General features: G+C 46.3%; 1 protein-coding gene across 2 annotated transcripts in view; it reads right to left on the reverse strand.

Annotated features, from left to right (window-relative positions):
* The window catches only part of ZNF395 (zinc finger protein 395), a 118,935-nt gene that overhangs the window by 30,290 nt on the left and 75,752 nt on the right, over positions 1 to 12,893 (reverse strand). For both annotated transcript variants that reach the window (XM_086928020.1, XM_086928019.1), the window contains exon 7: positions 11,517 to 11,775. In XM_086928020.1, coding sequence (XP_086784146.1) covers positions 11,517 to 11,775 — 259 coding nt within the window. The remainder of the gene's footprint in view (positions 1 to 11,516; positions 11,776 to 12,893) is intronic.

Here is a 12,893-nt window from a genome sequence, read left to right on the forward strand (position 1 = left end):
GCAGAGAGACATATCCTGGAACAAAGGCAGCAGCTTTGCGTAAACTGAGTTTACATCTATGATGCGGACCACCTAACCGCACACACCAGATATGTGGTCCGTTGCTAATCCAAGAGATCACTAATATATCCCTGTGCTCACTTAGTGAGGGTAGCTTTAAATAAATCAGCTGCCATGGTTGGGTTGTTAATTGCGTATATAGCCTGCTAGAAATGTTGATTACGCTGCTCAGTTGTATTTGTTTACTTACTGCAGCACACTTGCTTCAAAATAGACTAGGATAGTTTCAATAAATATATTGTAAACTTCATTTGTGTCTTTCTTTTGCTTACTATGGACATGCATGAGTGAGAAACTAAAAGTGATGATCTGTTTCCACAGTTTCCTTGGGGACTAGAGGTTCATGTACTAGGTTTGCCAAAATCACCTGCTAGTCTGGAAAGGTTAGGAGTTCAGGTGAGGACCTGTGAGCTAGTTGGATTTGGGCCTACAGGTACAGACGTGATAGACAAAACTCAGTCCCTACATTGTGAAGTCCTGGTCTCCCAAGGCACAGTTCTTCCAAGCAAAATCCCTGCAACAACTTCCTATGAGCGGCTAAGTTGGGTTTTCCTTTGGCAGAAAGCATCATCTTCTATTGGAAACAAAAGCTTCATCTGTTGCAGGTGCAAAGTTCCACTCGAAGGTTTGATCAAACCTCGACCAAGGATTAATGCTGAAGGAGTAGTTTCTGTCCTGTTACTCCAGTTCTGTAGTAGGGGTATCTCTGTTATAGTCATAATCTAGTGAATAGTCCCGCCCATGTGCGTGGACCCCGGAGCAATCAAGAATAATCTCTTAAAGTGTCGAAAAAATGCAGAAATGCACAGACACTTAAGACAGATAATATAGCCTACAAACAGGCTACACTGTCCAGTACTTCAACTAGAAATTCCACCAAAAATCCACAAACAGCAAAGTCTGTCCAGATTGCCCTTGCCTCGGCAGCAAAAACCCTCTGGAATGATAGAGAGGCAGACATGGACAGACAAGCCCCATAGGCTGCCCTTATGTGGCTCAAAACAGGATATTCCCCTACTACAGAAGTGTTGTACGTTCCTTTTTTCTCTCTTGGTCTTCAGTATTCATGGTGCCCACCTCATATTTCACCTTCTGGACCAGCATAGGGAACAAATAACACATTTCCTGACATGGATCAGCTGAAGTCCTATGATTAATTATTTCTGAAAGCTAATGGCTAGATTTGTATTGTTTTGTTTTGTTTCAGAAGACTGTTTTGTTCAAAAAAAGACATTCCATAGTTGTTCTAGAAGTCCTATTATTAACAGGAACAGAAGATCTAAAGTGGGCTTGAGGGCAAAGGTTTCAAAGATAATATCCACCAAGTGATACAGACAAAAGGTTTCTTTCTGTTCTGTTAAAGCCCTATTGAATGAGACACAGTTGAGTACCTGCTCCATCTTCCATGGATAAGAAGTTTGTAAGGTCCTTCCTCTGATGCAGCTTCTTCGGATTGTCTCTTCTAAGAGATGGACTAGTTATGCCTTCTGCTACTTCACCTGGTGCAAAAGCTTGCCTGCCTAGAGGACGATGACCCTCAGATATGGGGCAATCCAAACCTAAACCTTGAGAAAGATCTTATGTCATATGAAGTTATTGACTCTGATGAAGAGGTGCATTAGTCTTTCCAAGCTCCTTTAAAGACTGCACAGCGTTACCCCATATTAAGGAATGAAATTGTAAGCCCTAAACACTGATATGAATGTCAGCAGCCCTACATGCCAAGAACAGATGCATACTGGTAAGTAGCATATTCTGTTCGAGGCATGTGGGCTGCTGAATTCAGATCTGTGCATAGAATAAATAGCAGTTACCTCCTTAGCGGCGGTTGCCCGTGCCAGCTGCAGCAGTCTGAAAGAGAGTTCTGAGAACAGCCTGTCCAACAGCAGCTTGCTGTTTGGAGTGCACATCTACACAGTAGTGTTTGGTAAATGTATGTATGGTGGACCATGTGGCTGCTCTACATATATCCTCTAGAGGAATGTTACCTAGGAAAGCCATGGATGCCCCTAGCTTGCGTGTGGAATGCGCTCTTGGGGGAACTGTTAAGGTGCGTTTAGCTTTTTGATAACAGATTTGTATGCACTTAACAATCCATCTGGCTATACCTGACTTGGAAATAGGGTTGCCTTTGTGTTGTGGAGAGAAGGCTACAAACAGTTGTTTAGTCTTTCTAAAGTCTTTTGTCCTGTTGATGTAATACAGGAGAGCTCTTTTAACATCTAAGGTGTGCAGCGCCCTGTCTGCCACTGAATCTGGGTTTGGAAAGAAAACTGGCAGCTCTATGTTTTGGTTAATGTGGAACTGCGAGATAACCTTAGGCATAAATTTGGGGTTGGTGCGCAACACTACCCTATTAGCATGAATTTGTAGGAAGGGCTCTTGAATTGTTAGGGCCTGAAGCTCACTAACTCTTCTCAGTGTTGTGATGGCTATCAGGAAGGCCACTTTCCATGTAAGAAACTGTATCTCACAAGAATGAAGAGGCTCAAAGGGTGGCCCATGAGCCTGTTGAGAACGATGTTTAGATTCCAGACAGGTGAAGGAGGGTGTCTGGGAGGGATCACTCTTTTGAGTCCTTCCAAGAAGGCTTTAATGGCAGGCACTCTGAAAAGTGAAAGATGCTGCCTGTTTTGAAGATAAGCTGGTATGGCGGCCAAATGCATCCTAATGGAACTATACGCCAGATTGCAACGATATAGATGCAGCAAGTAACATATGATGTTTTGCGTGGACGCATACAAAACGGATCAATGTCATTATTGGAACAGTAAATGACAAAACGTTTCCATTTGGCTGCATAGCACGCCCTAGTTGTAGGCCGCCTTGCCTCTTTGATGATGTTCATACAGTCAGGGGGCAAGTTGAGGTAGCCAAACTCTATGACCTCAGGAGCCATATCGCAAGGCTCAACTGTTGTGGATCTGGATGCTGCATGTCTCCATGGTTCTGAGTGAGGAGACTGGGCGTGAGGCGCAGCCGCTGGTGAGGCACCACAGAGTTCTAGGAAGGTGGTGTACCAAGCCTGACGTGCCCACGTTGGAGCAACCAGGATGAGCGTCATGGAGTGCTGCCGCAGTTTGCGCGCCACTAGCGGTATGAGCGGTGCTGGAGGAAAAGCGTACGCAAATTTGCCTGACCAGTTCATCCATATCGCATTGCCCTGAGACTGCGGGTGTGGGAACCTGGCGGCGAAGGTTTGGCATTTTGCATTTTCTTTTGTGGCGAAGAGGTCTATTTCTGGATGACCCCACTGCTGGAAATATGGTTGGAGCACTGAGGGGTGAATCTCCCACTCGTGCATTTGATGACTGTGCCTGCTGAGCAGGTCCGCCATCTGGTTGTCCTTGCCCGGGAGATGTTCTGCCATGAGGAAGATGTTCCTTTGGATGGCCCACTTCCACGTGCTCTGGGCCAGATGAGATAGCTGCGGAGAGTGTGTGCCTCCTTGCTTCTGGATGTAATACATGGCAGTCATGCTGTCCGTCCGGATCAACACGACTTTGTTGCACAGGTGCAATTTGAATGCTTTTAGTGCCAAGAAGATTGCCATCAGCTCCAAAAGATTGATATGCATTCTTTTCTGCTGTGTCGTCCATAGTCCCTGCACAGTATAATGGAGGACATGCGCTCCCCAGCCCTGGAGAGATGCGTCCGTTGTCAGCACTACTTGTGGGACAGGCTCTTGGAACGGTCGTCCCCTGCAAAGGTTCTGTGTGTTCCACCAATGCAGAGAGTTGTATGCACGACCGGTTACCAACACTAGGTCTTTTAGCTGCCCAAGAGCCTGGTTCCACTGTTGTGCTAAGCACTCTTGAAGGGGACGCATGTGTAGCCTCGCGTGCGGGACTATGAATATGCAGGATGCCATCATACCGATCATCTGCATGAAAACTTGCGCTGGGAGCGATTGTTGGGGCCTGAATTTCTGAATCAGCAACTGCATGCTGTTGACTCTGGCAGAGTTTGGCTGCGCTGTTGCTGTCAGAGTGTTTATTGTCGCCCCTAGGTACTGTTGCACGTGAGCGGGCTGAAGGTGCGACTTCGTGTAGTTCAGTGAAAATCCCAGACTGTGTAGAAGGTGAATTGTGCGTGACATGGGGCTGGCACACTGCTGGGCTGATTTGGCCTGGACAAGCCAATCGTCCAGGTAGGGATAGACATGGATGTGCTGTCTCCGAAGGTGTGCCACTACAGTTGCTAAGCACTTGGTAAACACCCTGGGGGCAGTGGTTACCCAGAAAGACAGGACTTTGAATTGGTAATGCTGATTGTTGATGGTGAACCTGAGGTATTTCCTGTGACTCGGGTGAATGGGAATGTGGAAATATGCATCTTTTAGGTCTAGGGTTGCTAAAAAGTCGCCCTGACTGAGCAATGGTAGGACCTGTTGTAGGGTTAACATATGAAAGTGTTCTAACAGTATGTATTGGTTGAGGGGTCTGAGGTCTAGAATGGGCCGCAGGGAGCCGTCCTTTTTTGGGATTAAGAAGTACAGAGAGTACACCCCTGTGCCCTGCTCTTCTACAGGCACTAGTTCTATTGCCCCTTTTTGCAGCATGGAGATGACTTCTTGCTGAAATAAGTGCAAGTGCTCTGCGGACATAGGACGGTGCCTTGGGGGTAGGTTGGGGGGAGTGGAGGTTAGTTCCAGACAATAGCCGTATCGGATAAGTTGTCTCACCCACCTGTCTGTGGTAATGCCTTCCCAGACTGGCAGGAACTGCTGGAGTCTCCCCCCGACTGGTGATAAATGGTCAGGGGGCAGTGACAAGGCGTCACTGTTTGTTGGGGGTGGAGGATCTAGTATTGTTATTTCCACGTCCTCTGCCTTTGGTGCTGTTCCCCCGATATCGACCCCTGTTATTCTTGGTATAGGTGGTCTGCGTGCTCCCCTTGTTGTACTGGGCTTGCTGTAAAGCCTGTCCTCTAGAGGCTCCTCTATTACTGGAGCGACGAAAGGAACTGCCCCTAAACTGCTGTGACTGCAGAGCCCCCATGGACTTTGCCGTCTCAGTGTCTTTTTTAATTTTCTCAAGGTTCGTGTCTACATCGGGACCAAAAAGAAAGTCAGGGTTCACTGGCTGGTTGAGCAGAGTTGTTTGAATCTCTGGTTTAAAGCCAGAGATGCTGAGCCAGGCGTGACGTCTTAGCATTACACTAGTGTTAATGGTCCTAGCTGCCGTGTCTGCTGCATCTAGTGCACATTTTATGGATGCATTAGAAATTTACTTTCCCTCCTGTATGATCATTTCTGCTCCCTCTTTGTAAACATCAAGCAGGTGTTGCAACAGCTGTTCTAGTGTATCGTAGTGAGCCCTATCGTATCTAGCCCAGTTCCCCAAAACCACTTAGCCACCACACACTGCTCCATCCCCACGATTCACTCTAACCCCCCTTAGGCATTCCACACAAAACAACAACAGAGGCTCCGCCCCAAATAACCTTAGAAAAGTCCCTCTCACTCTAGAACCATCTACCTCCCTATACACCCCAGGCTCAAATGCATACTTCTCAACTGCAGGTTGGTCCCTAGACACTCCTCCGACATTGCTGTTCTCATCAAAACACTGGACCCTGATCTAACCATTCTCACTGAAACCTGGTTAACCGAATCTTCGTCACCTATCATGGACATCCTAGTTCCACCCAACTACCACATCATTAGACTTGACAGGTCCATCAAGACAGGCGGGGGAATCGCATGTATTTATAGGAGCAACCTTGCAGTTACTAGAGCCACCTCCCCCTCACTCACTTCCTGCGAATACATCTGCCTCGATGTCATCAGCGAGAGCAAACCTGTATGCTCTCTACACGTCATCTACCACCCACCTGGGGACAAGCTCATCTTCACTCAACAACTCATGGACACAATCTCAACCTTTTCCGGACGGCAAAACACTCAAATTTTCCTTGGTGACTTCAATCTCCATTGGAACGATCACAATGACGCAGTGGTAAATAGTCTCAAAAACTACCTCAATGCTCTTGACCTCACCCAAATGTGCAACAGCCTGACCCACGATAAAGGCTCTATCCTAGACCTTATCATCTCCAAAGAGAACTCTACCCAGCTTGGATCAATCCAACCCTGTGAATGGTCAGACCACCACATTATCACATTCTTCATCAATGAAAAAGTTAAACTTAACCCGGTTCAAACCACTAAATCCAAGGTTTGGAAAAGGGACCTGAGGAAACACAACCCAAATTCTTTACCCCCACCCACAGCTGCAATCTCCTCCTTCCCCCTACCGGCACTCCTGACGTTCAATCTTTGACCGACCACTACCTCAACTCTATGACCTCAATAATCAACGAGGCCGCCCCTTTGCAATTGAAAATAGTCTCCACTAAGAACTCCAACCCATGGTACGATGGTAGACTCAATGAAGATAGACGAACCATGCGTATGGCAGAGCGCACCTGGAGATCAACACCTCCGGCACTGCACCTTAAAACTCTGAAGAAAAAAAGAAACGCCTACTTCAGGAAAATCAAGCGCACAAAATCAGACTACTTCAGCCTCCAGCTCGACCAAGCAAAAAAACGGCCAAGAAAACTATTTGAACTCATCAAAACACAATCCAAGGAACAACCCCAACACTCACATAGCACAATAGGCGATATACCATCCTGTGAAGACTTCTCTGCTTTCTTTAATCTAAAGACTGACAACATAAGGAGCGACCTCCGTAATGACGTAAACCTTTACTCCAACCCCGACATCATAACACCCACTGTACCAAAGAACAATGCTGCATGGACATCCTTTGACACCTACTCGGAAGAAACAATTGTCAAACTGCTCAGTACTTTGAAACCCTCTAATCACCTCACAGACCCCCTTCCTGCCAACGTATTAAAGGATTTCATCCCATTACTCCTCCCACTCTGGACCAAAATTATTAACAGTTCTCTACAACAAGGACTCATCCCCGACTCCCTCAAAATTGGACAAGTTACACCTATACTCAAGAAACCAACAGCTGACCCTACTGACCTAAACAATTACCGTCCTATCACCAACATTCCCACCCTTGCAAAACTGTTGGAAAAATGCGTACAACTCCAATTGACAAAACACATCGATCAATTTGACCTCCTCAACCCTCAGCAATCAGGCTTCCGAGCAGGGCACAGTACTGAAACTGCCATGACACACATAATTGATGATGCACTCCAAATCCTAGATCAAAACGATACCTGCCTCCTCTTCCTTCTTGACCTCTCCTCAGCATTTGACACTGTCAAACATGAGAACTTACTTGAGCTGTTACACACCAGAATGGGTCTATCTGGGACTGTTCTTAAATGGTTCACCTCCTTTCTGCATAACAGATCCCAGAAATTCAAGAGCAACAACGTGATGTCCTTACCAGTGCCTGTCACATTAGGCGTCCCACAAGGATCTTCTCTATCCCCAACTTTGTTCAATCTGGTCATGGAACCTCTCACCACCTTGTTACAAGCATCTAATGTACACTTTCACATGTACGCCGACGACACCCAACTATATCTCAAAGTACAATCCCCCAAAGACATCAAACTTCTGAACTCAACGCTCAGAAACACCCAATCATGGCTTGCCGATAATCACCTCAAACTCAATGCTCTAAAAACTGAGTTCCTTCTGATCTCACCTCCCTCGAAAATCTCCACCACTCAAACCTGGCTTAAGCACCTAACTGCACTCGATGTCCAACCTACCATCGTGGACTCAGCGAAATCCCTAGGCATTACACTGGACGCCAACCTCAACATGCAGCAGCATATCAGCAAGGCAACGAAGGGAGCAAACTTCCAAATCAATACCCTGAGGAAACTTAAACCCTTCCTACCAGCCAAGGACTTCCAAACTGCAGTTCAAGCCCTAGTCATTCCTCGCATAGACCACGGTAGCGTCGCCCTTTGTGGACTCTCTCTATCTACAACTGCACCCCTGAGAGCCTCTTTGAACGCTGCAGCAAGACTCATCACTGGATCAAAAAAACACTCACATATTTCCCCTGACCTAAAATCCTTGAACAGGCTACCTCTTGAATCCAGAATACATCTGAAAATTGCCTGCATGACGCACAGAGCTGTACACAACAACTCACCCAGCTACCTCACTCAGAAGCTGACAATATCTGGTGGCACTAGAACCACTAAGAATCTTCTTCTGAAACCTCGTACATTCCGTAAGGAAAAAACATATAAACGCTCCTTTTCAGGAATGGCACCCAGGATCTGGAACTCACTCCCTCCAGAAACCAGACTTATCTCCTCCACTACATTCTTTAAGAAAGAAGTAAAAGCTATCCTCATGACTCAATTCACCTGAACTTGTACTGTGGATCTATATGAGACTCTGCACCTATCTGCACTATTGTTTTGTCTGATTGTCGATTTGTATCATCGGTTTTGTGATTATTATGCCCCCCATGTACCTTCCCTATATTGCTACCCATCTTGTACCTACTACTACTCGTTGCTCATAAGTCTGTTAATCACCCCCTTGTTTCGTTACCCCCTGTTTTTGTAAAGCGCTCTGATATCTGCAAAGATCTTGTCTGCGCTATATAAAACTTTCAAAATAAAATAAATAGGGCCTGTGTATTTGAAACCCTACAAATATTAGCAGCCTGAGCTGCCACCCGTTTTCCTGAAGCCTCCAAGATCTTTGATTCTTTGTCCGGAGGAGGAGCATCACCGCTAGTTTGCGAGTTTGCCCTCTTGCGAGCGTTGGCCACTACGAGGGAGTCCAATGGGAGCTGGCCCTTGATGTAGGTAGGGTCCACAGGCGCAGGTCTATATTTTTTTTCAATCCTTGGGTTAACAACCCTTGCCCTTGTGGGCTCTTTGAAAATGTCCATAGCATGTTTGAGGACTCCTTTCAACATAGGCAAAGTTTTTGCTGATTTTTCCGATGTGGAGAAAGTATCAAATAGGAAATCTTCCTCCACTGGTTCTGCGTGCATTTCCACGTCATGGTTGAGGGCTGCTCTTTCTATCAAAGCATTAAACGCCGCCGTGTCTTCAGTAGTCGAGGTTTTGACATTATAAGACTGAATGTCTGGTGCAGCCTGTGGATCATCAGGGTCCGCAGCATCAGTCCATTGCTGAGGGTCCTCTTGGTCAACGTGAGTATGGTAAGTGAAGGCCATCTGACTGTAGTCGTCACCCACATCCTCCTCGCTGCGTGCAGGAGAATGTGCAACTTGTTGTGAATAACTTTCAACATGTTCATAGAGAACTGGTGAGGTGGTTGTGTCTTTTTTCTTCTTAAGAGGAATTTTGTATGCCCCTAAGGGATGCTCTGGTGCGATTTTTCGTTTATGTATGGTGAGTCTGCCCGATTCCGAGTCGATGAAGAGCTTCGACTGGTTTTCATACGAGGGTTCTTGGAACACAAGCCCTTCAGGATTGGACTTGGAAGGCGCGGACACTTTTTTGGATGTGTCGGTGCTTTTGTGTGGCTCGACATGTTTGGGTCGAGCTGTTGGTGGCAGACCGTATTTAATTGGCGGAGGGTGACCTGTGGACGAGCCGACCGTCTTAGAGCTTGCTGTAGTCTTCGAGCCGATTTGCTTCGATGGCTCACTAGCATGCTTGCTTCCGTGCGTCGACTCGAGCTCACAGTGCGTAACGTGTACGGCCCTGGGCGTCGATGCAATCTGCTGTTTCGGGTCGGGTTTGTTCTTCGACTCGAGAGCTTTGCTTAATAGTGGTTTTATCGCAACAGTAGTTGGTTCGACAGTCTTTTTGGCCTGAAGACTCTTGGTCTTGTCGCCATGCTTGGGCGTCGACGTCGACGTTGATTGCGTCGAGGGGACGTGCTTGACTGTAGAAACTGTCTTCGGCGCCCCTGTCTTCGGGGTGGCGCCTACTTGTGACCCCGAAGGGTTGATGACGCTCTTCGACTTGACTGGCGTCGATGAGTCTGATGGCGTCGATCTGATGGCTACCTTTAGTAGTTTCGGTTTCGGTTTTGGCTCCGTAGGTTTCGGTTTCGATTTTGATGGATCGACCGATGGCTCTTTTAGAGTATTCTTGGCCTGGACGCTGGGCTATAGAATGTGAAGTAAGATCTTGGCTAAGGCCTTCCGGCGATGCCTCGACCTGAGCCGTAGGAAGCGTATTGTCATTATCAGGCCCCGCTACTGCGGTTGGGCCTGGCTCATCGCTTGAGTCGTCATCGACGGCCCCGATGGCCTCTGCGTCGTCCCCTACCTCGACGACGTCTTCTTCATGGACGTAGTCTTCGTCTTCTTCATCCACCTCGACGTTGGAGTCATGCTCCGACGCTGGGTCAGACTGCTGGTCAGGATCTTCTTCGTCGGCGCCTTCCTCGTCACCGGCCTCGAAGATGTTGTCCGGGTCGGGTGCTGACTTCTGCGCCGACTGTCTTGCTGCGCGTCGAACTCGAAGCGTTTTCTTGGACCGGAACTTGGAGCAGGCCATACAGCTGGCCTCGTCGTGGTCCGGGGATAAACATTTATTGCACACTGGGTGCACATCAATGTGGGGGTATTTAGAATTGCAGACAGGGCATCGATTGAACGGGCTCCGTTCCATCGTCGTCGTAGTTGGGGCCTTTGGTGTCGAAGTCGAAAATGGCCTTCGACGTCCTGTTCGAAGAACTGGAGAAAAATAGGCACCGAACGAGACAATACCGACGCCCCGAAGGCCTTTTGGCCTTAGAAAAGAGTATTATTTAGATTCCGAACTGGAGTTGAGAAAGTACATCCGAACCCAATGGCGGAAAAAAAACAATCTGGGGATGGAGAGGATGCCCATGCGCACTGTAGTCCATGGGAGGAGCCACCTATCTTGTGATACTTCGAAGACTCTTCCAGGACAACAATGTGCAATCATCCGGACCCAACACTAGGCAGCGATCTATGCACAGATATGAATTCAGCAGCCCACATGCCTCGAACACTTCACTTAAGAAATTGACTGAAAGCCCCACAAAAGATCACAAAATGTATTTTAGCATCCAAGAGGGCACAGCTGTTCCAGGTTAGGAGCTTGGCTAGACGGCAAATGCTTTTAAGTACTATTCTAAACATGACAAGATGTCAGTGACCATGAAAGTTTTCATCTGTCAATAAATATCCTCAGTATTGTACTTTGAATAGTTTCACATTTACTTTCATTCACAGCAGAGATTGTATTCTCATGGGAGCTTCCAACTGGCTAGTTTTCAAGGAGAATTTGAAAAATCATTAGCCATTCGAGGTAACCAAAACTACTATGAGAGAACAAACTAGGCTATTTAGACAAAAACATGCAGGCAGGAATGAGGTATTTAGGAAAAGATGTTAAAAGGGTGGGGTCTGGTTCAAAGATGATGGCAAGGGGGCTTGGAGATTTTAAAGTTGTATCCAGTAGAAACCAAAGTAATACAAAATGCACACAGGCAAAATCACTCGGAATGTTAAACCCAGTACTGGACAGAGGCTTACCTGGTAGGCATGATCTGCTTGGATGTGCCAGAAGGACCCAGGAGCAGACTGACTCAGGGCGCTGGCAAGGGGAGGCTCCGGCGACAGCAGATCCAGAGGGAGCATCTCTGGATTCACATGGGTTTGCTGAATGACAGAAGGAACAGGGATCGCTGGCGTTGGGCTGGTAACTGGTTCACTCTCCGGCTCATCCTTTATCTGAATTTCTGTGTAGTAGAAGTCTTCTTCCCGCTTATGTTGATCGGAATCAGTGGCATCTCTAAGGTGGGACACAGGATGGGAGAGGAAATGAAGTGAGCAAAGAGACTGAAAGGCCACTGGAAGATTTATATATTCAGTGCATAATATATTTCCAGAAGATAGAGTTGCGATTACAGTTCACCAAATAACATTTTAGAAGCTCTATAGAAAATAGTTGTAATTTAAATGGACATAAAAAGGAAACTGGGATTGAAGTGAAGATTTCATAATGAGAAAGTCTAACAATTCAAGACAGTTTGTCAGAAAACATTACAGACAAGTAAAAATGGTACTCCGATTTTTGCATTTTACAAAGTCTGCCATTTGACGAGTAATTCACCAAGCAGGTGGTGAGTATTTCTTACACTGCAGATGGAAAATGTATCTCTATTGAGCCAACTTGGATCGCGATTTAAAGAAGGAAAAGGATGGTAAGCGAAGCCGTAAACCAGCTAAGGATACAGGATGGGCTTTTTTTTTTTAAATAACACTAGGAATTGTTTCTTTATGTAGCATATGATATTCCAGAGATAGCGTCATACATTACCAAGCACTGAATATGTAAGTAAGAAGGGTGTCAAAGAATGGATGCAAAGGTAATCCAAGAGTTGCTTCGTCTGGTTTTTAAATCGCATTTAAAAAGCAGTGCACATACAATTAATAACAAAATTGGAAAGTTATCAGATTTTTTCAGTAGATGCAACTACTCTAGAACTCTCACATAGCTCATATCCGTTTCTGAAAAATCTGGAAAACCTTGTTCTTCAGCCTCTGCCCTGTGTTATCCATCTGCTAGGCATTCATATTAGCACTAGTACTAAGAAACTAGTCCTGTGGTGTTCACTGCACATATACAAATAAGGATTTGTCTTGCTCTTTCAGTACTTGTTCTTTGCCTGTTTTTCCTCTACCAGAGAAGCAAAAGCATTGGCAAAGCCTTCGGCAGAAAATAGCTATCTTGAATTATTATTTAAGCAAATTGTGGTGGCCATCTTACAAGTACAGAGAATCATTTTCCAAGATAGCATTGCGCTTTTTACTATACTGCAAGATGGCCACCACGGTGCATTTAGATGCACTAAGTCAGACAACTTAGAAGTAAAGAAAATGTACTTTGGTGCTATCCCGCCACAGTTA

The sequence above is a fragment of the Lissotriton vulgaris genome, chromosome 6 (assembly GCF_964263255.1).
Source record: "Lissotriton vulgaris chromosome 6, aLisVul1.2, whole genome shotgun sequence".
NCBI classification, from domain to species: domain Eukaryota; kingdom Metazoa; phylum Chordata; class Amphibia; order Caudata; family Salamandridae; genus Lissotriton; species Lissotriton vulgaris.